The sequence below is a fragment of the Pelodiscus sinensis genome, chromosome 1 (genome assembly GCF_052426305.1).
Source record: "Pelodiscus sinensis isolate ZL-2025 chromosome 1, ASM5242630v1, whole genome shotgun sequence".
Classification (NCBI taxonomy): domain Eukaryota; kingdom Metazoa; phylum Chordata; order Testudines; family Trionychidae; genus Pelodiscus; species Pelodiscus sinensis.
Window position 1 is genome coordinate 161,926,353 of NC_143052.1, and position 23,275 is coordinate 161,949,627.

The following is a 23,275-nucleotide window of genomic DNA, read 5'->3' on the forward strand; positions in this document are numbered from 1 at the left end:
TCTTTTCCCACCTCCTCCTGTAAGCTACAGGGATTGGGTGTGTGCCTTTGCTCCTTCCTCCTTTATAACATTTGGCCTTTAAAGGGGAGTGAGGGCTCCTCCTCCACCTCCCCAGCCTAGTAGGTGTGGCATGAGAAGCAGAGGTGAGGCAAGGTGACAGACCTGATGCAGGCACAGGAGGGACAGGAGTGTTTGCAGGGCAGGGAGCAGGTAGATGTGGGGGGTGGGAGCTCCTGCAACAGGGGCCAAAATCACCTTACCCGATACATCTGAGGGAAGAGACAGCATTAATTGCCAAAGAAAGGGCGAGCCAGGTGATGGGGAAATGGAACTGGAAAATCAAAGGACAGATCAAAACCCAAAACATTCTCTTTTTTTTTTTTTTTCAAATGTCACGACTTTTGGTCTTTCAAATTGGGTAATACTGCCTGTGACACCACTGCTATTCACACACACCTTAATCCTGATTTCCAACAAACCCTCTTTTGCCTCTTTTAACTCCCACTCAGCTCTGTCCATACATCTCCATCCAGACTGACCCTGCACTGCTGCTCTTCCAGTCCATGTTTCAACCAAGCAGAATGATATGAAAGTGTTGAAATCACGTTTCAGAATAATAGTCTTTGTTACCAAATGGCAGATTTAAAATCCGATTCCTCCAAATGCATTTGCTCATGTGACATCTCACCTTTCTTTTCCTAATAGCCCATTTTTGGTTCTCCTTGATTGGTAGACAGACAGACACGCTCACACAACTGCGTTTACCTTGGAGTTTAAATTTGCCTGAGTGATAATCAATGTCATCTGTACAAGCTGCTTTGTTTTTCTGAACAAGAAAGATGCAGTCCAGATTTCTGCCTTTGTAGGAATTGTTTTAGCTGCTTTGGAAAAGGAAATGTATTGATGTCACAGAGAGGAAGAAGCTATTTACATAACTTCCAGTAGATCATGCTACTCTTATCCCCATGTTAGTGTATAAAAAGGGAAGTGCAGAGCAGAATGCCGTCTGTTGCCTGTTCATCTGGTTGATCTCTCAGCTGACATGATATTCATGTGCATTTTCTTCTCTGGGGTTTGGGCAATGGCAGAAGGTAAATTTTCTATTCTTTGGCTAAAATTGTATGTGAAACTTTGTTGACCAAACATCCTGTCATCCTGGTGATGTACAGTTCTTACAAGATCTTTGCTGAAGCCCTTGATCCTTATCTATCATCCCTTGATTAACACTGACAATGATCCAATGCGTCTGGCCCCACATACAGCTATGTTGTGCTTGGTTTTGACAGAAGCTGAAAAGAGCTTGATAATGCTTCCTTCCTGTACTGTCCTATGATAATTCACATTTCTGTTTTATTATGTAGTGGTTTTTGTTGGGTTTAAAAGGAGTGTTTTCATGAGCTGGGGGCGAGTGTATTTATGACTATAAAGTAAACGACCCACCTAACGTACAACTTGCTTTCAACGTACGTTAACAGAATGATTTTGGTTAGGGAGTGTCAATGGATTCCTTCTGGTCAGGATGGGATCATTTATAATGACTGACATGCAGTTCTGCTTGATCTGTGAAATGCCGCCCTCTGTGAAGGAAATGTAGCCACACCACATTGTGGGACAAACTTCCACCGTTTCAAGAACACTATGTATGGTTTCTTGTGCTGCTTGTGATGAAGCAGTTAATGAATAAAGCACAATTTTCAATGCTATGCCTGTTGTCACTGGCATTTTTCTTCACATGCTGGTGTACAAGCCGCATATTGATGTGAACCAGGCAAGTGATATTAATTTTGGTTCTGTGAGAAGACAAGTGTTGAGTGAAAGATTAAGTCTATACATTTCTTTCTTACATGTTGCCTTAATGGAACTTCAACCGGCTTCTCTTTAAATAAACAGAAGGACAATTTTTCATGATGAGCTTCATTCCCATGACTCTCTGGCTTAGAGACACCAGTTTTCATGGGCATGTCCTCTTTTAACTGACAAGCCATCACTACTGACTTGGAGAACCTTTTATTCTTTGAGCCTTCAGAAAGGGATCTGAAGGTGACTATTGGTCTATGGACTGTGGTTGGAAAGCAAGTTGTAATTGAAGCATTCGCTCTAAACATCTGTCCATCTTGATCTAATCTTTCTGGTCTCTGATAGATGTGTATGTCTGTCAAAATTGAGTTAAGGACAGGGGAAGTGAGATTAGGGCTTTATTAATCCAATTTTAATTGGACAGATGTCCATAGAATCCAGAAATAATTAATGTAGAATTGCTGCTTATTAGCTTAAGAGTGTTTTTAAGAGTTCTTAGTCCAGGCAGAGCAAGCAAATATCCTCATAACAAAGAATGTAACTGCCCTTGTTCTTCTGATCTGAATTAGCTTTCTTGCTGGAAATGTTAGCAGATAGGCCAAGGATTGAATGGGCTGGGAGAGATGCTCTATTTGTCATGGTGAAATACAATGTCCCAGTGTCCTTCTCTGGGACTCACTTTATGGAAGATCTGAAGGCAAAGCATACTAAGAACTCTCACTCACAAGTTGCAGAGGGATGTTGTCTTGGTAAACAATGGAATCGCTGTTTGGTGTTTGCCTGGAGTGAATGAAAGGGAACTTCAAATGTATGTGTCCTGTCCTCCCACAGGCTCGCTGCAGGTAGTTCATAGGAAAATCCAGTTGGCCAAGACAGGAGAAAATGTAACTTTGCAATGCCGGCTAGTCACGGATTATGAAGTGCTGCAAGTTACCTGGCAAAAGGAGAGTGGAGAGGCCAAGGGCAACATTGCAACCTACAGCAAGGTGAATGGTCAGCGAATCTTGGGTGACTATGAAGGCCGTGTGCACTTCGCCCAGAGTGAGCTGAAGGTCTCTGCCATTGCTATACATGCAGTCTCCCTGCAGGATGAAGCCTGTTACAAATGTATCTTCAACTCATTTCCCATGGGATCCATCACTGGCAGGACATGCCTCAAGGTCTATGGTAAGAATTCTCACATAGGAGGGCTTTGACCTTTCAGAAACTCCAGCTGTTAGTTCTTCTATGGTTGTATTTACTGACAGAAGTGATTAATTTCTCTCTCTGGGAAGGGGACCCAATTTTCCCTTCCTCCTTGGTGTTTACCTCTGAGAGGGAAGCCGTGATGAGCACAGCTGTGTGAATAATGGGATTTTTTTTTCTGATTCATGGGCAATTCAATTTCCTCCTCCTCCATCCCCAAAATAACTTGGGTCAAATAAAAAACAATATTAAAATATATTAGGCAAATTGTAAAGTAAAAACAACAGTTTGTTTTGGGTCAAACAAAAGCTTTTGTTTTAACAAAATGCAAACCTTTGGTTCAGATTTTAACCCTTTGAAAGTGTGCTTTCTTTTACTAAACCAAAAGGAAATTTTGTTTGTTCAGGTAACCGAAACACTTCTGGAAAACTGACATGAATTTGCAAAACATTTTAGAGGTGTAAATCTGCATTTTTTGCTGGCAAAAAAGTTGTTACTGAAAAAGTGTAGTGATGAGTTCTTTAATCTTCTGCCTTGTCTCTAGTCCACCAGGTGTCTGGATCAGGAAATTGTGGCTTCTAGCCTATGGTTTTACTCAGTGTCCCTGTTAAGTTTTCTTATTATAATCATTTCTAACACTGGCACTCTAGCACAAATAAAGCATTCAAACTGTGCATTGCACCTAAAGCTGATCTAATCCAAATCGATATGTTCTCCCATTCCTATTTTTGTGCTATTTCTGTACTTAAATTAAGCTGCTGCTTTTATCTAAAAATGTTATTCATAGAGTTATTTTTTCTTTTAGACTTTTAAATCTAATTACTCCAAAGGTAGCAATGTGCATGCACTGTTCGGTATATCTAAAAGTTGATCATTAAATAACAGTGAAAATTATGGCACTAAGTTAGAGAGATTTGTACAAAGGAGGCAGAGAGAATTTTACATTATGGCGGATGGATTTTGTGTTTGGGTGTTACCCTTCAGTAAGTGGCTTAGAACATTTGATGTAGCTCAGTTTACGTTGGTTTAAGCTGGAAAAAAATATGAGATGTGGGTTGATAGATACCAATGAACATAATAACTGTTTAGTCCAAACAGAGATGTCTTAAGATGAACTGAAAATGAGCAAGAATGAGCAGCCACCATATTCATTTTTTGGTGAGAGTTCTACAGGTTAAACCTCTATTAACTGGAACTCCCTAGTTTGGTAGCATCCGTGGTCTGGCAGGACTACAGATGTTCCAGGACCAGAGTCCTGGTGGAGGGCTGGTGGCTGTGCTCACCTCATCTGTGATGCCCAGTGCACCGCAGCTGGGCTGCTAGGTACACACCAGCGGGGCTGCCTGCCAGGGCCAGTAGACTGGTGCGCAGGGAGCTTGGCTGGAGCTGGAGCTGGGCTGCTTTGTGTAGCCAGGAAGAGGGTGGTGGGACTGGCAGGCAGCGAGCCAGGCGGCACTCCTGACTGGTCCAAAGTTAGAGTGGGGCTGGTAGCGGGGGAGGGGCAGAAATTACCTCTCCTGGTCTGGCAAAATCCCTCATCTGAGACCAGTCAGATCCCGAGAGTACCAGACAAGGGAGCTTCAACCTGTACTGATGTCTGACAGCCAATACATGAAACTGATTGTAATGTGTCCAGTTGATTAATATGCCATATAGAGCTGGTCTCAAATTTTCTGTGGGGTCGTTTTTCCTTTGGCAACTCCCAGTGTGTCCATGGGAACATATTGATGTAATTAAACCTTCGAGTGAAAACCTATCTGGTGTCCTGTTCAGTGACCCACCAGCTTACCTCCTGTCAGAGCCGGTGCTAGGCATAAGCAATTGCTTAAGGACACAAGCAGCTCAAGCCCTCTCCTGCCTTTATTATTATTATTGGGGGCTCAACATATTCTTGCTTGGGTCCCCAATGGGCTAACACCACCTCTGCCTGCCATCCTGGCTGGAAGCCCATCATCCTTGGGTGCTGCATATCGAGACAGATCCCTCAGAAATACCCTGCTCTTTGTCATGTGTGCCTTGGCAGAGGTGGAGGTGTCATCATCAGTTGTGTTTTGAAAAGGCCACATGAACAGTTTCAGGCTTTTGTGAAATGAAATTTCAGAATCCCCATTTCATGGGAAATTGTTGAGGTTTCATGCTGGCGAAGAACAAATTTAATTTTGAACTTTGCAATTTCCCGCAGAAAGGGAAATTTGGTTTCCAAAAGACCCTAGTGCTATGACCTAACAGTTATCACTGCCTGAGCCTTCAAGCAGGTTATGCTGCATCTCTCCCCTGGTGATCTTGGGCAGAGGATATATACAATGTAAGTGTTCCTCAGGATTGTATGTCTGGGACAAAATACTTCACGCCACCATGCATCCAATACATAGTCCATTGTTCAAGGCACACTCTAGTTTTTAGAGTTAGTATCTTCCCGAAAAAGTCCAAAGGGTAGGCGATTCCCCTAAACTTTGAAGGGAGAGGTTCCTTTAAGAAGGAATAAAAACTGTAGAGTAGAAGAGTCTGGGAAGAAAGGCTTTCATCTTTCCATTGGGATTGAAACAAGTAGGCCCTCTGAGTAATTCCTAAAACTAAAGAGACAAATGCTGGAGAAAATCAATGTAATGTTTCAGGTAGTGGGAATGGAAATGTGCTTTTTTTAAAAAATACTGCTTCGGTTGCTACAGGATACCATTAGGAAAGTTAATTTTATGCAAATATCTTGCCTATTTATCCTATACATTCAGGAATGGAGCCCTGCCCAACCAACTCCTTTTTCTTATCATTCACACCAGGAGAGCTTGTCTCCTGAGTCTCTGGACCATTCAACCCTTTCGTCTTTGTTGCTCTGATAGGCCTGTTAGCAAACTTCCCCTTTCTCAAAAGTATTTACTTTCTGTTTAATACACGTGCTCTCAGGAACATTTGTTTCTGTGGTTTAGGTCAAATGTATACAGTGAAACCTCACCACTGTTCATTTCTCTAATCAACAGTCATTAGTGTGTGGAGTTTCTGAAAATTATCAGATGGTTTTTGTTCTACTTGAGAACAAAACCTTATTGGCTGACTGTTGTTGTTTTGTCTCCTAATCTTATACTACTACTGTTGCATAAAGAGTGCAGAGTTTTATAAATAAATTCAACAATACTGATCAAAATGGATGATAGCGGGCCTTGCCATATGGAATGAGAGATTTAGCCTTTCTATGGTACCTGGTAGCAAATGCTTCAAAAGAAAGTATAAAAGAAAAGTATAAAGAAAATGTAAAATCCATATGTGGAAGAATTACATAATATGTGTTTGGGCTAAGGGAAAGCTCCCCACCAAGCAGTTAGTGATGGCATTGTAAAGCGCACGGGCGGATATAGGGCAGGGCGAATGGGGCGGCCGCCCCAGGCCCCGTGCTTCAGAAAGCCCCGCGCATGCGCCATGGCAAAAGGGGGGCCCCGCAGAATTATGCTGCCCGGGGCCCCGGAAAACGGTCATCTGCCCCTGGTAAAGCGTAAGAACTGATAGCCCTTTTAAAAATCTTAATCTTAGTCTAGTGTAACTGAGGCAACTTTTATATTGGCAAGAGACCAGAGAGCTCTTAATTATAATTCCATGTTTCATTCTTACTGCCCTCATCCCTTCCTCAACCCCCCATGACTTTGGCCTCCTGCCCTTCATCCCCCACCATTCCCAAGGTCCTGTCCTGACTCCTGCAGCCCCCACACCACCAGCCTCTGCCCTGAAGGACGTGGGCAACTTTGGGTAAATCTCCTAGTAGCATTTATAGATTACTCTGGGAGCTCACAGTGTGAGCAAACATCTTTAATTTACAAAACAGCAATAGAGAATATGCTGTTTTCATTGCTGGGACTTCCCCTTCAGAGCGTAAACTTTGTTCTATATAGCTCAAGTGGCCTACCCTGAGAAGGCAGAGGGATTTGAGGCTAAACTTCAGATGACTGTATTAAAGAAAATGTTGGGAGACTCTAGTAGTATTCATAAGGTCACTGACTAGGGCTGACAAATACTGGGTATTGTCCAGGCAGTTTACAAGAACACTTAATTCCAAACAGCAACAGGCGAGGGAATATTTTGTTTTAAATGTTTAAACTTTCTAGGTGCTTGAATAGGACTGTATTACCCATCATTAACAGAGATGTTTGTCACTGATAGACCATACATGCAAGAATCTAATCACCATTTAATATACAAGGCAAACTTACCTTTTCAGAAATATAAAATAAGATTTAGCACTTGGATGAATTCCAAATCTTATCTTAAGGTTTCACCCCTTGTTTCTCATCCAATGATATCCTCAAATTAAAAAATATCTCACACTCACAGCTTCTTACAAGCCCTGATGTATGCATTTATTCCCATTGCTATTAATTGGGGTTAATTTATCACTCCTTTTTTAAATATTCCTACTCTCTGGGATACAAGAATGAACCCAATGCCTTTCTGTAACCCTCAGTCACTCACAGCAAAGTGCAAATCCATTTATGGAGATTACAGCTGAAACTGAATTTTACCTGGTAGGACTACAAGGGAGTTTACATTCTAGGAATTGCCAGGCAGTTATGATCTCTATTTCATATGAGCGTTATTTCCAGTGCTGACTCCATAACTACTTTTACCTGTTTAAGAGAAGTGAAGTCAAATCTTGCGTTGAATACCATACATACAAACGTAGGTTTGCAGAAGGGAATTTCAAAGCTGCCTTGCTTAAAACAGAAGGGAGAAACCTTGTGAAAATGGTGCTGTGTATGAGACATTTACTTTGTGTCATAAAAACCAAGTTGGAGGAGATGCTGGGGTGTGTTTTTTAAACTATCTCCTTCCGAATTAAGGATATATCTATAAAATATTACTAAAGAAGAGTAAATAGAAGTTGCTGAAGGCTAAGTCTGAGGGGATAGAAACAATTAACTAGTGTTAATGGGAACTGGCTAGTTTAAGGAGAATTGAGGTTGACTAGTTTATAGGAATTTTGTTCACATGTATCTAGCTACATCTACAGTATATTTTAGAGAGTTGGTCTGTGTTTGTCTGTTCAAGAACTTCTCCCAAATGGTAAGAGCTAGGGCCACCAAATTTGGTCTACAGTTTCCTCTTATCATAACTGTAAGCAAGGTATGGGTTTGGTTGTGTCTGGAAAATGGGATGTGCACGGAATAGAATTGTTTTTCATAAAAACATTCAGAAAAGAGACAGAATCAACAGGCAGATGAAAGGAACTGGCTGGGGATGCCCCTTTAATCGGGGACTGCTCCATCCCCTAAATGCCCTGGGGGGGGAGGGGCTTCAGCCCTCCCCCAACTGATTCATACAGGAATATTGCAGGCTGCTTCCCTTTGTCAAGGAGTAAGGGAAAAGTGCACAGTTTGCTGCATTTCTCTGACTAGGGAGCGCAGGGGTTTTCTGTGGTGATCATTCTTTGTTCTAATATGGATAGGTGATGAATGGTCCAGTCAGAATTGAAAGGGAATGAGATTTGGGACAATGGCTCTATTCCACTCTGCCATTTACTCTGTCTACACTGGAAAAACGTACCCATAGCAGTGAGCCTCAGAGCCTTGCTCTACAGACTCAGGATCACACTATGGCACCAAAAATAGCCATGTATAGTTCATTTCCCTTTCTGGAGCTTCAGAGCTTGAGCTCCAGCATGACTCGTAACATCTAGGCAGTTATTTGTAGCATTGTAGTGCGAGTCTATGTCCAAGTCTGAGGTTCTGGAACGTGGTGCAGTGTTATTTTTCCCCTGTGTAGATGTATGTTACTGTAGGCAATCTGTTACCTTTGTGCCTCATGACTGCTTTGTGAGGTAATACAGTCATCTCTACCTGACTTGGTAAAATGAGAAAGGAGGTGTCATAAAAGTGCAGTGTATTAATACACATTCTTGTAAATGATTTTCTGTTGACACTCCATTTAAAGCCCTCCCAGAGAAACGTTGCAGGAAACATTGGCCCTTGTGATCAGTGTTGGATTTGCTTCGCTGTTTCTGGATGTCACATTCCAGTATTTGAAGCCCATGCCGTGGGCGGAGGTGGTCAGAAACTGTTATTTTTATATACCCTGTGAATAAAAGAAGAAGTTAAAAGAGTTATTTGTGAACCGAAACAGAACGCTCTTTGTTAGACTGATTTCCAGTCTTACATGGGAGACTTTTGAGAAATTCCAGCTGAAATCCCCCTTGGCTCTTACGCTGCAGTTTTAAGAAAAACACTATTGTAATTTATCAGCACTATCAATTGGGTAATGTGACAGTCCCCCTTTGATCAGTGATGCAGGGAAGTAAGAGTCTGATGATGTCTCAGGAGCAGACACAATCACTGTAAACAAATTAAGTAAGACTTAATAAAACTAGTCATGCCACAGAAACCAACGAGACTGAAATTCACTGTAGGGAAAGAGACATAAGATTAAAAAAAAAATTGTTTTAGTGTTCCCCTTTAGAATATCTCTGTCTCCAAATCTGAGTATGGAGTGACTGTAGTGTATTATTAAAGCTGCTCCTGATGTCCTAGTTTTCCTCTCCTACCACCATGGCTTGGGTAATTCCTCCAGTCCAGTCAGGTGCATATTGAATGGTACAGGTGTCTACAGGAGCCAATATAAACTTGGCTGATCCCACATTTTCCTTTAAATTAATGAATTAGCTTCTTGTCTGTTCCATGAACATGGATTTTTAAGAATATTATCTTCATTTACCAGTGCAAGAGGAAACAATGGTTTATAAATACTCCCCAAAACAGTGGTGATTGTTTGAAGATCAGTATATGATGCCAATGCAACAGTTATCAATCACACCAGTCACAAGCACGGCTCCTCAAGCACGGCTCTTAAAAGTTAGGTAATGAATAGTTCATCACAGCATAAAAGTTGCCTTGCCAACATAACAAACACATTCCTCCAGCAGAGCTCTCTTAGCTTTGACACAAACTAAATGAGTGCTGCAATTACATTATATTCTGCTCACGATTTAAAGAAAGAAAAAAAGAAAGAAAGAAAGATGGCTAAATTAGGCGCCTAATCCCATTTTTAGGCTCTAATCCTGCACAGATGCATCACTTACGTAAATTGTCACACTGAACTCTTCACATGAGAGAAGTGACATGCCTATGTAAGGCTTTGCAGGATGAGTAAGTAAATTGGTTTTCACAAGTGCTCAATATCATCTTCCCTTTTGAGGTTAATGGGAGCTACTGGATGCTCACTCAGCACTTGTGAAAACTAAGCCACATATTTAGGTTTCTTTATCCGTATTTAGCCACCTAACTTCAGAAATCCATTCTTTAAAATCTCATCAATAATTATAATAGTAATTATCATTACTATTATATTTTAAATATAAATGTGGCTTCCATGAGGCTCCGTGGCTGCGGAGTCAGTAAATGAAAAAACTGGAGTGGCCCTTTAGCAGCTTTCTCCGAGTGGGTCCGAGTAAGAACACAGCGCAAGCAGTAATTCTCCTTAAAAAATTAAACAGAAAAGAAATAGAAATCTTGCTGCATGGAGGTGATCACTAATTTTAGAGCTACATCTGATTTCTTCCTTCCTGCTTTTACCAACTCCTTAGCACTCCCGGTTGGACCTCCCTGGTCTGGTATCCTCGGGACCTCACTGGTCCTGGATAAGGGATTTTTTTTCTGCCCAGGGTGGTCATTTCTGGCCCCTCAGCTGCCAGCCTTGGCCCGACTACTGCCCTCCCAGCTGGCTCCCCCACTCTCGCTGGCCTCGCTGCCCTGTCAGCTCTAGCTGCCCCACCACCTCTGCACGCTGCGTTCCTGCTGCAGAGCCTGGCTCCTGCTGCTGCTCCAGTCAGCCCCATAACCTCTACGCCGGGATCCCGCTGCCGTGTGTTGTGATCCCACGGACCAGCCAAGAAGCTCTGCCAGCCTGCACGTCTCCTGGGCACTAGCCCTCTAGTGTGACTCTCTGGTCCTGGAATATCCATGGTCATGCTGGACCACGGATGTTGCTGGACCGGAGAGTCCTGTTAAGAGAGTTTCTACCTGTATAGCTGAAATCTGAGGATGATGTTTTTGGGACTTGGTCTGTGACACCCACATTTCTATCTGCCCCTCCTCTGATTTGGCTGGTTCTCCTATGATGAATATGGGAATTTTGTTAATATTTTTTTTTATTCCTCTGCATGGTTCAATTTCCCTCTGTGGTTTGCATTGCTATGTACAAAGCACAAAGAGTTTAAAAAGCTGCTTTTGAGGCAGAGCCGGAGATATTGGATGTCGGGTCACCTACATGTCTGGGGTGTTGTGAATGGGTTATTTAAAGGGCAAGCTGAAACTGGCCCATATCAGTGGAGAATCCAGGAAAAGAAGGGAAACCCCAGTGTCTGAGACCTTTTTTTAAAAAAATGGAGATGTACTTATCTCATAGAGCTGGAAGGGACCTTGAGAGGTCATTGAGTCCAGAGCTCTGCCCTCAATGTAGGACCAAGTACCATCCCTGACAGGTTTGCCCCAGATACTTAAATGGCCCCCTCAAGGATTGAACTCACAATGCTGGGTTTAGCAGGCTAATGTTCAAACCACTGAGCTATCCCTTCCTGTGCACCCCCCCTCCTATGCAGAAAATTATAATTAGCAACCATCAACCAGGAGGAAGGAGATCCCCTCTCCCCGACACACACATACACAGACCCCCTAGCTATAAGCAGAGCAAACCCCCCAGCTGGAGTACAAAGAGAAGAAGAGGTGTCTGATAAAAGCTGACTTTTGGACTGGAGATAGACAGACACTCCTACCAGTGAGCAGCAGTGAAAATTACTTAAAATTTCTTATATGTACTGTCCAATTGTAACCAGGGTCCCTGTCAGCTCTTTAAATAGCTCCCTACTGGCTTTTGCCAGAGCTCAGCCAGCGCTTGCTGGAACTGCGAGCCAGAGTGCACCCTCATACTTTCACCTCTGCCAGTGAGATGGTGTCATGTCTCCTTCCCCACTCTGGCATGATAAATGCAGAAGTGGAGGCCAGCAAAAGTACCCCAAAACCTCATCTACCAGGTTTTAGTATAAAACTTCCCCCCAAAATCTTAACAGCCTAGATTTTGGGGATGAAATCCCACTGCCACCACCCAAGGATTGATAAGAAAATCAGGGGAGAGACCACTTGGAAAATCGCACCCCTAAAGTACAAACTAGGACACAAAAATTAACCAATGCCAGGTTAAGAAAAGAAAAGAGAAAGAACTGTTATTATCGCCACAATATTCCTGTTTCAAGCATAATGACTAGATGGAAAAGTAACAAAGTAAAATATTAATGGAGGAGAAACCCACCACGGGCCAAGAGCTTAGTTACAAAAGAGAGCAAAAAGCATTTTTAAATGCACATACATCAGATCCCATTTCCCAAACCATAAAACAATAAAACGGATTTATCTAAACTTGACCCTACTTACAGAAGAGTGAAGAGTCTATTCTTGGACGGAGACATTCTGTCTGTCCCCCTCAGTAGCCGGAGACAAACTGCCCAGGACAAAGGAGAGGAAAACCCTAAAATTCCTTTGTCCCAGTTTGAAATTCCTACCAACATTTCTGTTGGCTGCCTGCCACCTGGTTTAGGTAAGAGACATAGTTAACCACTTAGTCCCTAGGATGCTGTTTAATCCTCATGATCATGACAGAGAGAGTCAAGAATTCTTCCACAGCAGCTAGGCTAGTTAGAGCCCTGACACTGGCCAGTCTGAACTTTGTCTTGTCCTCTACCTCAGAAGAGGGTAACAAGTCTTTGAACAAGAGTCTATCTCAGTTGGACTTGCAGAGCAGAGCTCACCATATGAAACGAGAGCTGGAGCCCAGAGGCGCAGGCTGTGTACAAGGTGGCATAGCTGGAGTGGCGTAGCTAGAGTGTAGTATATACCCTACAGCAATGGAAGGTGTTCTTACTTCACCATAGTAAATGCACCTCTGAAAGGTGATAAGCAGGTTGTCCTGCTGTCTACAATGGGCCTTGAATTTGTTTCACTGTCACTCTCAGGGGTGTCAATTTTTCACTTACCGGGGCAATGGAGATGGACTGACCTAACTTTCCTTGTGTGGATTGACCCTCAGTCTTGGAGCTGTTGGGGCTGTGTGGGATGTCCTTTAGGAAGGGTGGTATCCCTGGGAGTCTGCCACACTGAAGAGCTTCCTACAAGGGATTGTTTAAAAGGCAAGCTCTGGCATAGCACAAACCCTGTGTCCATGACTACTTCATTTGGGGATTGTTGTCCGTCATATTGAAAGCCCATTGGTCACACCCTGGTCCCTGGCAAGTTGAGATAATAGACAGTACTGGGCAGTAAAACCAAATGCTGTGCTTGTTCTCATCAGTCAACAGCAAACACAGGAACTAAGTTCCTCTTGGCCCTGATGTGCACGCTAAGCTGCCCTAGACAGAGCTGCAAGGGGTTAATAATGGGGTTTCCTTCTTGTGCTTAACAGCAATATCGGAGCCCCGACTGGAGGCCAAGCTTGTGTCCCATCCAGATAACGCTGAGGAGGAAATGCTGGAAATAAGCTGCTCGGTAACAGGGAAACCGCCTCCAGTGATCAGCTGGAACCTGTCCCACCACCTTCAGCAGGAGCCAGGACAGTATCTCATCAGCCACTCAAACCAGACAGTCACTGTTATCAGCAATTTCACATATGTCCGCTCCAGGATTCACTGGGAGCAGGCACCTAGCTGTGTGATCCAGCATCCACTCCTGAACGAGACACTGACTCTGCCCAGAGATGAGCTGGTGTGGGGTGAGTGTGAGCTTGGCCTGGGGGGAAAATAGGAAGCTGTCTCCTCTGATGCAGTAGGGAAAGCGGGGAGAGTGTCTGAGGCAGCCCCAAGAAAAGTGGCCTGGGGTAGAGGAAAGGGAGGTGCCTTGAGCAAAGCTGGAAGGGAATGATGGAACTCTTGCAGAAGAGACAAAGTCCTTTAGGGCAGCAGAAAGAAGGGGGAGGTTTGGTACACATGGTGGTAGAGAAAAAGTGTGCCTGCTGGTGACCTACACCTAACACTAGGCCACAGAAAAGTATAGTGACTTCCACAAAACCCTTGGGCACAAACTGTAGAGCATATCAACAGTGCCCTGAAGCCCGGGTGAAAGGATTTTTGTGTCAAAGTGCCCCTCTCCTTCCTCTGTCAGATCCCTGTAACTGTAGTTCTCCCTTGTCCCTCTTTCCTCTGGAGACTCTGGTAGCCTACTTAAGGGCTCATTGATTTCCCTACAGAAGAACCAGCAACAGTCGGTGCTGTCAACATCTACGTATTGATTCCTCTGATTCTGTTGGGAGTTCTGTGCATCTTGTGCCTCTGCTACCGCTGGAAGCGACAACGCCAAATGGATAGAAACAAAGCTGTTCTGTGTTGGGTGAGTCTTCCCAAAATGCCTTTCCAGAGACTAGTCTGTGCCAGTGAATAAATCCACAGCTGCTATGCCCTGGTCTTGGAGTTTAAACGTTTGGGTTTGTCAATCATTGTCAAACTTGCCTTTAAGTGTTTTGTGATTCCTGTTTAATCTTGTTTGAGAATAGGGCCATGCTGCTGTAACCAGTCACGTTCAGGTTCCGTTCTTTGAAGGAACAGGATTGTTCTGATCCTGATAGTATGCGCACCTGTAATACAGAGCAGAGAAACTCGGGAGGGAGTGTGTGTGTGTGTGATCCATCTGGAATAGGGCTTTACTAAAACAGCTCAAAAACAGTTTAACATGGCTGAACATCTTGATTAAATAGTCTAATAATAGTAAGCCACATGGCTTAAGCCAATGTTTCTCAACCAGTGGTACAAGTATCTTTAGGGGTACTTTAGAGAAGTCTGAGGGGTATAGCAACACAACTGAATTGTGGAGAAAACTGAATTTTTAAGTTTTACAGAGCTTTATTATTTTTGCACTTTTTACACCCAAAAATTTCATCGCCCGCCCAGATATGATTATGTTGTTTAAACAAATGTTTTTGCAATGGTAGAAAAAAATTTGTGCGTCTGAAAACTCTAGGTACTGGGGGGCGGTACTTATACTTTTTTTAAAAGGGTTACTTTGTAACTAAAGGTTGAGAAATACTGGCTTAAGCCATTTTGTGCCTTTACAGTGCTCTCAGTCCATGGCTGGGCCTAAGATAGAGTAAAACAATAAACTGAAATGGAGTTTCTGTAGCAACATATTCCCAATACTTTGTCCCATTTTATATTTAGGCAATTCATGGTTTAGAACTCTTGAAAGCATAAATTTATAGCACACGCCTGTAATGCAGAGCAGAAGGTGTCTTAGAGGTCTATAAGAAATAGGGCTCAGAATAAAATAGCTGTCCTTGTACCTAAGCCAGGCTAAGTGTGTCTAAAAATTATCCCATCTATTTGTGTGTGGAAGGGGTGACAGAGGGCCCGAGGGTGGGAAGGAAAGTCCAAAAATTCAACCACTGTGAAAATTTCACTATCAATGGAAAATCATAGCAATCACTTTTGTGTATGCCTTATACTGCTACTTAATTCTTGCCTATTCCATTTCATTTTTATATTTAAGCATTTAAAAAAATAGAATAAATATCATTAATTCTAATTTCAGGTAGGGAAACAGAGGCATGGAAAAAGTGAAGTGACTTTTCAGAGATCAGTAGTGTTTTGAAAAACAGAAATGAAAATGGCTCAGTCTGATCTACAGTATGATCCTTAAACAGTTATTCAGTACAACACCAGGGGAATCACTGTGGGAAAATACTTTCAGCAACAGCTCTATGATACAAAGAAAGCAGCATTGTGCAGAGGCTAAGGTTAAAGATAGTTTGTGGAGGCTGTATTGCTGTTGTAGCCCATGCACCTACTGAGTGTGGTTCACTGTCCTATATAGTGGCTCTTAGACCACTTACAGGGAGAGCAAATGATTTTCCTTTACAGCCTTAGCTGCAAGCCAGCTGGCATTTAGCTTAAGCTGTAGAGGCGCATGCACTAAGCTTCAGTTCTGTGTGTTGGCATTATTGTGACCACTTGAGTTCCATTGGTAGGGCTATGCAGGAGAAACTTGTCCTCCATCTCTGGGCACAGGCAGATGCAGTCTATCAGCATACAAGTCTCAGAGGTATAGCCGTGTTAGTGTGTAACTTTATAGTATCATGAGCTTTCGTGGGCAAAACCCACTTCCTCAGAGGAGATCATTTAATCAGCATATAAGGCTGTCAGCTTTGCACTAAAATCATATACACTTTTTACAAAAGCAATTTGTTTCTCTTCTGCCAGATTCTTCCAATGAGCACCAAGGATATCCAGCATGGACTGTACACAAAAAATGATAAACAAGGCCCTGACAAGCTTCCTCCTCCTAAAAGTGCCTTGGACACATGACTGCCTGGGATTGGGATAATTTTGCCTAACAGTGAAATGAAAACAGGGGAAGGTTTGCAAAACTGATATTTTTGTATTGGTATTGATGTATTTGTGTTGATTTGTTATATCTCCTCAGACTTCTGCATGAATTGCATTACATGCAACTTGCCACATTTTACACAAAGAAAAATACCACAATATAACTGTTTTAATATTTATTAGTTTGAATAAATGACCCAATAACCCGAGTTGTATATAGATCGCAGTAGCTATTTATTTGAGACTGTTAAATTATAGTTGTGGTTCTGTACAATAAAAAGCAAGTTTTGTATTTTTTTCCCATCTTTGCATTAAACTTTATTTTGGTTAGGCTTCTAATGCCACAGGCCCCAAAGCTGTTTCTTTGAGGCCTGGGGCCTATGCTGGATTTTATGATGCTGGGAGTCTTGAATGATCTACAAGAGGTAATAGATAAAACATAAAATAACTTTGCAGTTGGTATTCTTCCAAAAGGTGCTGCACATTTTATCTGTATTTTTTAGAATTGTGCATGTGTCTGTCTGTCTCTCTCTCTGTGAGTTTGTTCAAGAGCTCTTAAACGGTAAGCACTAGAGCCTCCAAATTTGGTACACAGCTTCCTTTTATCCTAGCTGGAAACAAATTCAGGGGTTGGCTGTGCCAGGAATATGAGGAGTCTCTAGAATGGGACTGTTTTCCATAACATGGAAAGGGAGGAGTTGATCAGAGGAGAGTGATATGCAGAGTGATCACGGGGCGGGGAGGGGGAGGTCAGTGAGTGCAGGTGAGAACTATACTGCAAAGTGGCCACTGGGGACACCTGCAGCACCCAAAGAGTGGCTAGAAGGGGATGAAGGCTCATCATCTTGCTTATCACCAAGGTACCTAAGTGACCCCTCTGCCCCCAAATCCTCCCCCCAGCCTTAGCCCACAGCACTGGGGGGAGGGGAGAAGAGCCCCACCAGATGGTGAAGCTGTGAGGAGAAAGACCCGCCATTCCCTGAAGGAGCCAGAGCCTGCCCCCTCCAGCACTGCTGGGCCACCTAGTGCGCCCGCTCCCTGGCAACCATCTCTTCCACCCCCAGACTGGGACTGGCTAACCTACATGGCCCAGTCCACCCTTCTGACCTTCCGGGAAGAAGCAGGATGTGCAGCTCCCCCGCCCTCCCTGCCCCAGGCACAAGCTAGTGGGGGGGGAGGGCTGTTCAGTTCTTACTGCTCCCAGGGAGAAGCTGGTGCCCACTCTCCACTCTAGGCTCTGTTCCTCCTCCTCCCAATCCTCTGCCCTGATTCCTCACCTCACCCTCTGCCCTGAGCCCCCACTCACCCCATAACCAGCATTCCTCATGCCCCCAGCCTGCTGTCCTCCCACATCCCCAAGGCCCTGCCCTGACTTCTGCTCTGTCCCCCCCCACTAACCACCATGATGGACTGGAGCCAGGAGCAGGCGGTAAGCCATAAATCATCAGTCACAGGAAATGTGGTACAAGTATCAGGCACTAACGTGATGTTGGGGCTTTTCTTAGAAACAGAAAATGTATGAGGAATGGGGAGCCTCATGTTCCTTTTCCCCTCGGTTGCTTTCTCCATGTGCCCTGACACCCCTGCATCACATGAGTCTGCAGTAGGGCACTGGGGGCAGGTGACAGAGAGATGTTCGCTTTGGAGGAAGAGCAGGTTAGGCACCTGGTGTTAGCTATGGGGCCTGGACAAAGGAGGGGCAAGCACTGGTCAGTGAGGAAGGAACAAAGCAAGAGCTGGGCCTTGAAGCAAAAGAACACGGGAAAAGAAACGGCTGGTGCTGAAAGGTAGCCAGCATATCAGCAGGGTCTGGACACAGGAAGAAATTCAAGACCAGCGCAAATGCAAAGAAAGGCCCCTGGGCAGCAGCTTCAGGGGCTGTATGTGGTGGAGAGGGCTCTGAACTGAGGGTGTGGGTGGGGGAAGGGGAAGTTCAGGAGGTAGAGGTTGAAGTGTATCTGTTATTGCGGTTGTGAGTAGAGGAAAGGAGAAGCTTACAGAGCAGCTGGGGGTGGAGGAGGGAATGAGATCGCCAGAGGGTTGAAAGGGAAAGAAGGTCAGTATGGGCAGGAAGTTTTTAGAAGGCAGATGGAAAAGCTGGGGCTCAGAAGGTGCTTGTGGTGGGAGGAGAATTTTGTTAGATGGGGTATGGGGGAGGGAGGGTGTAAGGGGACTGGGGCTCCATGAATGTCATGAACACTCAGCACATCTTTGGACCCAGGGAGGAGAAAGCTGACAGTGGGTCTATGGAGCAATTATTTCTAGAGTGGCCACAATGATAGCTGAAGTTGTGAAGGGGATCATGGTAGGCTGGGATGAGAAGTGTCAAAGAGGCAATTGTTCCATTAAGTGGGGTACCCAAGGTTGAGACCTTCCCCCCCCCCCCCGCGAGAGTAGCACGTCTGATGGCCCTTTGCCCCACCTGATAGCATCTTTTGATTATATCTTGTGACGCTGTTTGAGAGTTCATGTGCTGGGCTCATGGTTTGAAGAGGAGGTTCTGAATATGGGCATGTCTGGAGTTCGGTTTGGATGGACACTTAGGTGGGAAAAGCTAAGTGCCATGCTGCGTGGAATGTCATTTTGCTATGGTAAAAACCAACAATCTGCGCTTTTAATTAATGACTTTTGGCCACATTCCTTTCCATCCTTCATGATGCACAGTGTTCTGGTAAAGTCTACAGTTACAGCTATTGCAAAGCATAATTTAAGGGGGGAGGGCGAGAGCAGAGTAAGGGAACGGGTAGGGTAAGTGGCTGGGTGAATACAGAGCATGTGCAGCATTTATTATTCACTGTTTGACAACACGAGTGCTGGTCAAAATTTGTCAGATTAAACTTTCCTTACTTGTGTAAAAAAAAAAAAAAAAAGTCTATTGAGGTTACATGATGCACATTGTGAATTTGTGTCAGATTTACCAAATACAGGGTTGGAAAAGTGAAAAACTTAAAAACATTTCATTTTGACATTTTTCTAAATGAAATGTTTCAATTTGCCTTTTTATTTGCATATTATTTTACTTTTTGAAAAAGGTGATTTAAAAAACCCGAAATGTTTTGTTCAGCCCCAAATAATTTCCCCTATGCTTTGCTGTCAGAAAATAGAATTATTTATTTTGGGTGGACCAAAATATGATTAACATTTTTGTTTAACCCTTAAACTGAAAAATCACTTCTGTTCATGGTTCTAACGTCAACTCATACAACAAGTCACTTTAAAATTATTCAGTAAGTACTAATTTAAAAGGTACCAAATCCTAGGTCTCGCTTACTGAAATGCACACCCAAAAGACAAAAAATCAAGTAAGAATAAGCTACCAAGAGATAGGTGTGCAGACTGAAACTGGGCTTTTTGATCTCCTCTTGCTTTGGACTTCAGTAAAAAGTGAGAGTAATTTGTATCACTTCACATTTGTTTCTCAAATGCATGTTCCAGATGATTCCGTGTACAGTAGAGCTGCAAACAAACAACATGTAAGGCGGGGTAGGGGGGAGGAGAGAATTAATAAATACAGTGTTGGCATGCAATCTTAAAATACTACTTTCATGGTTAGTAATAGTTCAGGTTGGCAGTTGCTGGAGCAAGGAAAACGAGGGCAGCTAGAAAACTCACAATTGGGATTTTTTTTTTTCATTTTTTACCAGTCATAATTCAAAAAAGTTTAAGAACAAGAAAACGAATTTATCCAAACCTCCTGAGCACTTACTACTCCTATTCACTGCTGAACTGAGCTAATAAAAAATTAAATTATAGTTTCTGGTGGGCAGAAAAAGTTGGTTACTGTCAGGACCTGCTGGAGAGGATAGAGACCAAATTCTGAAATCCCTGTTCCATTAGAGCTCTGTTTAAATCAGAAATTAACTGTGTGGTCAATTAGAGGACTGGATTCTCTGATTCATATTATAGTATATTTACTAAAACAACCTTCTATAAAAGTTAAGATGAATGGAAATATTTCCCCTTTGTAATCTTTTGCAGAAATAGAGAAGGATTGAACTTGGCCAGTGAATGGGATAGTTGGGAGAGGAGACAAATAAGATAAGTTGATAGCTAATTAAATATATAATGGTACAAAAGGCAAATCAGGTGCTCCCATCAAATGGTACAGGAAAAGTAAAATAGGTGTTCCTTTTTATCATACAGGAGCAAGAGGCCATGGAATAAATTGAAAGGCAGCTTGTATAAGAAGCCATACACAGCTTGCTGGTGGAATGTTACTGGCATGAGATTTCAGGGAGGCCAAGACTTTGGCAGAATTCAAGGGATAGGGTGTTTAAGAATAACTAAAATGTCTGTAGCTATACGGTATTTTAAAAAATTGTGTGAAATGCAGGGGCATGCACACATCTAAAGAAAAAGTATGCCATGGCTTCTCCTCTGACACAACCCTTCAAAATTGGTCAAATTCAAATTCCTGCTCATGGTTCTGCCTATGTTGGGATTCAAGCCAACATCTAATGAATGAGGCATGGAAAAAGCTTCCATTATATGCAGATAATTTAATAATTTCCCTTTTAGGGTTTCTTGAGTCTAACTTCTAAGTATCTAATACTGGCCTTTGTTATTCTATTGATCTGAGCTGATGTTGCATTACTTACATTTGTAAGGAGGCCAGGGGGAGGTTTTTTTGTTTGTGTTTTCTGGGTTTTGTTAAAGAAACATCCCACTGCAGGGTTAGCAATCCAAATTTTGCAACTTTGGGCTGTTGCATGGGAGCTGGAAAGTAAAACTGACCAGAAACAGAAGTGATACATTCCAGTCTAATCCTGTGATTTGAGGTGAGCAATATGCAAAACTCCATAAATGGTGGAAAGACAATACAGTAAAACCTGTGTTATCCAGCATGCTCTGGGATTAGGGCGTTCCGGTTATCTAAAAATTTCGGTTATCTGAGGGTCCCATCAACCTAGGAAAAGCCAATGGACAATAATTGTAAAACTCAAGTTTTTAATATTGGTAGTTTTGTAGGGTGAGGCTGTTGGTCTCACATTTCTACTTTGAGTTAAAGATGATTAGTACTTCTTAAATAAAAAATTATTAAGCCAGTCATGGTAAACCAAGCCAGGCCTGTGCGCCTGAAGATGTGACAGTATTGCGGCTGGGGACAATGCCGGTTAACAAAGTGTTGTGGTTAACAGAGTGCCGGATAACAAAGGTGTCACTGTAGTTCCAAAATCCATTCCCCTGTAAAGATCTACGGGCAGGCCCACATGGGGATAAAAGCCTGCGGCACAGCTACAGTAGCTGGTCCTAGATGCCTTGGGCTCACCAGGCTGTAGACATTCACTGTCAGGCTGGTGCTGACAGTTCTATGCTCCACCTCTGCAGGGTGCCAGAGCTCTGACTCTAGCCTGAGCCCGAACATCTGCACAGGAATTCGCCACCCTGCAACCCAAGCCCCAATCAGCTGAACCAGATCAGACATGGGTATTTATAAATCCCATGTAGACATACCTCTAGGTATTAGTATCTTTAAACAAACTTACTTAAAATATGATTTCTTTTTAACCAGTTGTTCTTCAAGGAGGACAAATCCCACTCCAGTCCCTCACTGGGGATGACAGGAAGAGGCAGCAGAGCTTTGCCTGCAGTTCCAAAGCCAGGGAGCTGACCAGAGCAAGGGTTAAGAGCAGTGGGATTCTCAGATGTCAGCTGGTTAATGAGTTGTCCTGAGCGGGAAAAGGTTCCAAAGGAAGATCACCTCTTTGGCGCTGCAGACACATCACTCTTGGTCACACTCCTACCCCAGGGGTTCACATACTCTGGTGTGTTCTCACAGCATCTGGGCCGTTTTTACAAAAAAAAAAATAATTAAAAAAGAAGAGGGTGGGGGATTTGGGTGGCTATTAAAGGCAGAAGGAAATGTGGACAATTAGCACAGTCGACTCTTGTAGGGATCACTGATGCATAGGAGGGGAAGAACCAGGTGGGGCAAAGGGGGAGAGGAAGGCTTTGGAGTAAAGGGGGCTGTGCAGCCTCTACAAGAAAAAGAAGAGTAACTGGCAAGGTCATGCGTTCACATGATCAGAAGAGGGGAGGGTGTCAGCCCAGGTGGAGGAGGAGATGCAAAGCACTTATCAGAACACAGAGGCTAAAATTACCTAAATCCTCCCTTTCTGACCACACTTCATCACTGTACTAGATAAGAAGGTATCAGATGGAAGATGGGCGTGAAGGGTGTTACATGGGCCTGAAGGTGATTTCCATGAGGAGGAAGAGGAAATGAGGCAATCAAGAGTCAGTCCCTCTATGAAGGGCTCTAGCTGAAATTTTTCTTAGCCCTGTGATTGCGTGAAAAAAAAAATACTATTGTTTTTAAAGTTCTAGCCTTTAGTTTTGTGGAGGAAAGCTTAAAATATGTATCTTGACTGCACCCAGATGGCTCAAACACAAGAAAGCAAATTAGCAATCTGACTTGTACACACCATTCTCATGACGTTCTTCTTGTGCACCCACGGTTGGCAATATTGTTAGGAAACAGTTGTAGAACCAAGTAGTCTTGACCTGCTTTTGCAAACTCAACATAGAGTTCAAAGGTGCATGGGGGAGCTCACACTGTCTGAAGGTCATTGTCTATCTTTGCCTCTTATTTCACTGCCTGATATCTAGGATGGGTTTTCTGGGAAGAATTTTCATTTTCTGCCCTCTAGACTTACCGCAAGGTCTGAGCATTTCTTTGTGAGCCACCCACTGTCACCTTGTGGCTGCATAGAGTCATTACAAGTTGCTTCTCATCACAACTGGAGTCAGTGTCTGTAACAATCTCACATTGTAAATAAGGGCTTAGGAACAGGCAGTAAATGTATACATTCCAGAAGGTTATCCAGTGGGCCTATTACTTTGGTAATAGGGCCTGCCCTCTTGTTTGCTATTTAGTGCCTGAAACAAAGTATTAAAAAACCCACCAAAGACAAAGGAGCTTGGGCGGGAGAGAGGGGAAGAGGGAGGAGAGTCTTGTGA

General features: G+C 43.3%; 1 protein-coding gene across 2 annotated transcripts; it reads left to right on the top strand.

Annotated features, from left to right (window-relative positions):
- The first annotated feature begins 1,027 nt into the window (after positions 1 to 1,027).
- LOC102447564 (OX-2 membrane glycoprotein-like) lies at positions 1,028 to 23,243 on the top strand. 2 transcript variants are annotated; one of them, XM_006116855.5, is made up of 5 exons: positions 1,028 to 1,091; positions 2,629 to 2,964; positions 13,408 to 13,713; positions 14,188 to 14,327; positions 16,190 to 23,243. In XM_006116855.5, the coding sequence occupies exons 1-5, from the start codon at positions 1,043 to 1,045 to the stop codon at positions 16,292 to 16,294; spliced, it is 936 nt and encodes a 311-aa protein (XP_006116917.2). In that variant the 5' UTR covers positions 1,028 to 1,042; the 3' UTR covers positions 16,295 to 23,243. The 2 variants fall into 2 exon arrangements, with proteins under 2 accessions (XP_006116917.2, XP_075764726.1); XM_075908611.2 differs by having other exon boundaries at positions 14,191 to 14,327; positions 16,190 to 23,242.
- Positions 23,244 to 23,275: the final 32 nt, after the last annotated feature.

Bases quoted from the DNA above. Each gene is read 5' to 3' on its own strand.
- LOC102447564 (XM_006116855.5), top strand. From the start codon at position 1,043: ATGATATTCATGTGCATTTTCTTCTCTGGGGTTTGGGCAATGGCAGAA. The intron at 2,965-13,407 runs GTAAGAATTCTC...TGTGCTTAACAG, and splicing joins GACATGCCTCAAGGTCTATG to CAATATCGGAGCCCCGACTG. The intron at 14,328-16,189 runs GTGAGTCTTCCC...CTCTTCTGCCAG, and splicing joins ACAAAGCTGTTCTGTGTTGG to ATTCTTCCAATGAGCACCAA.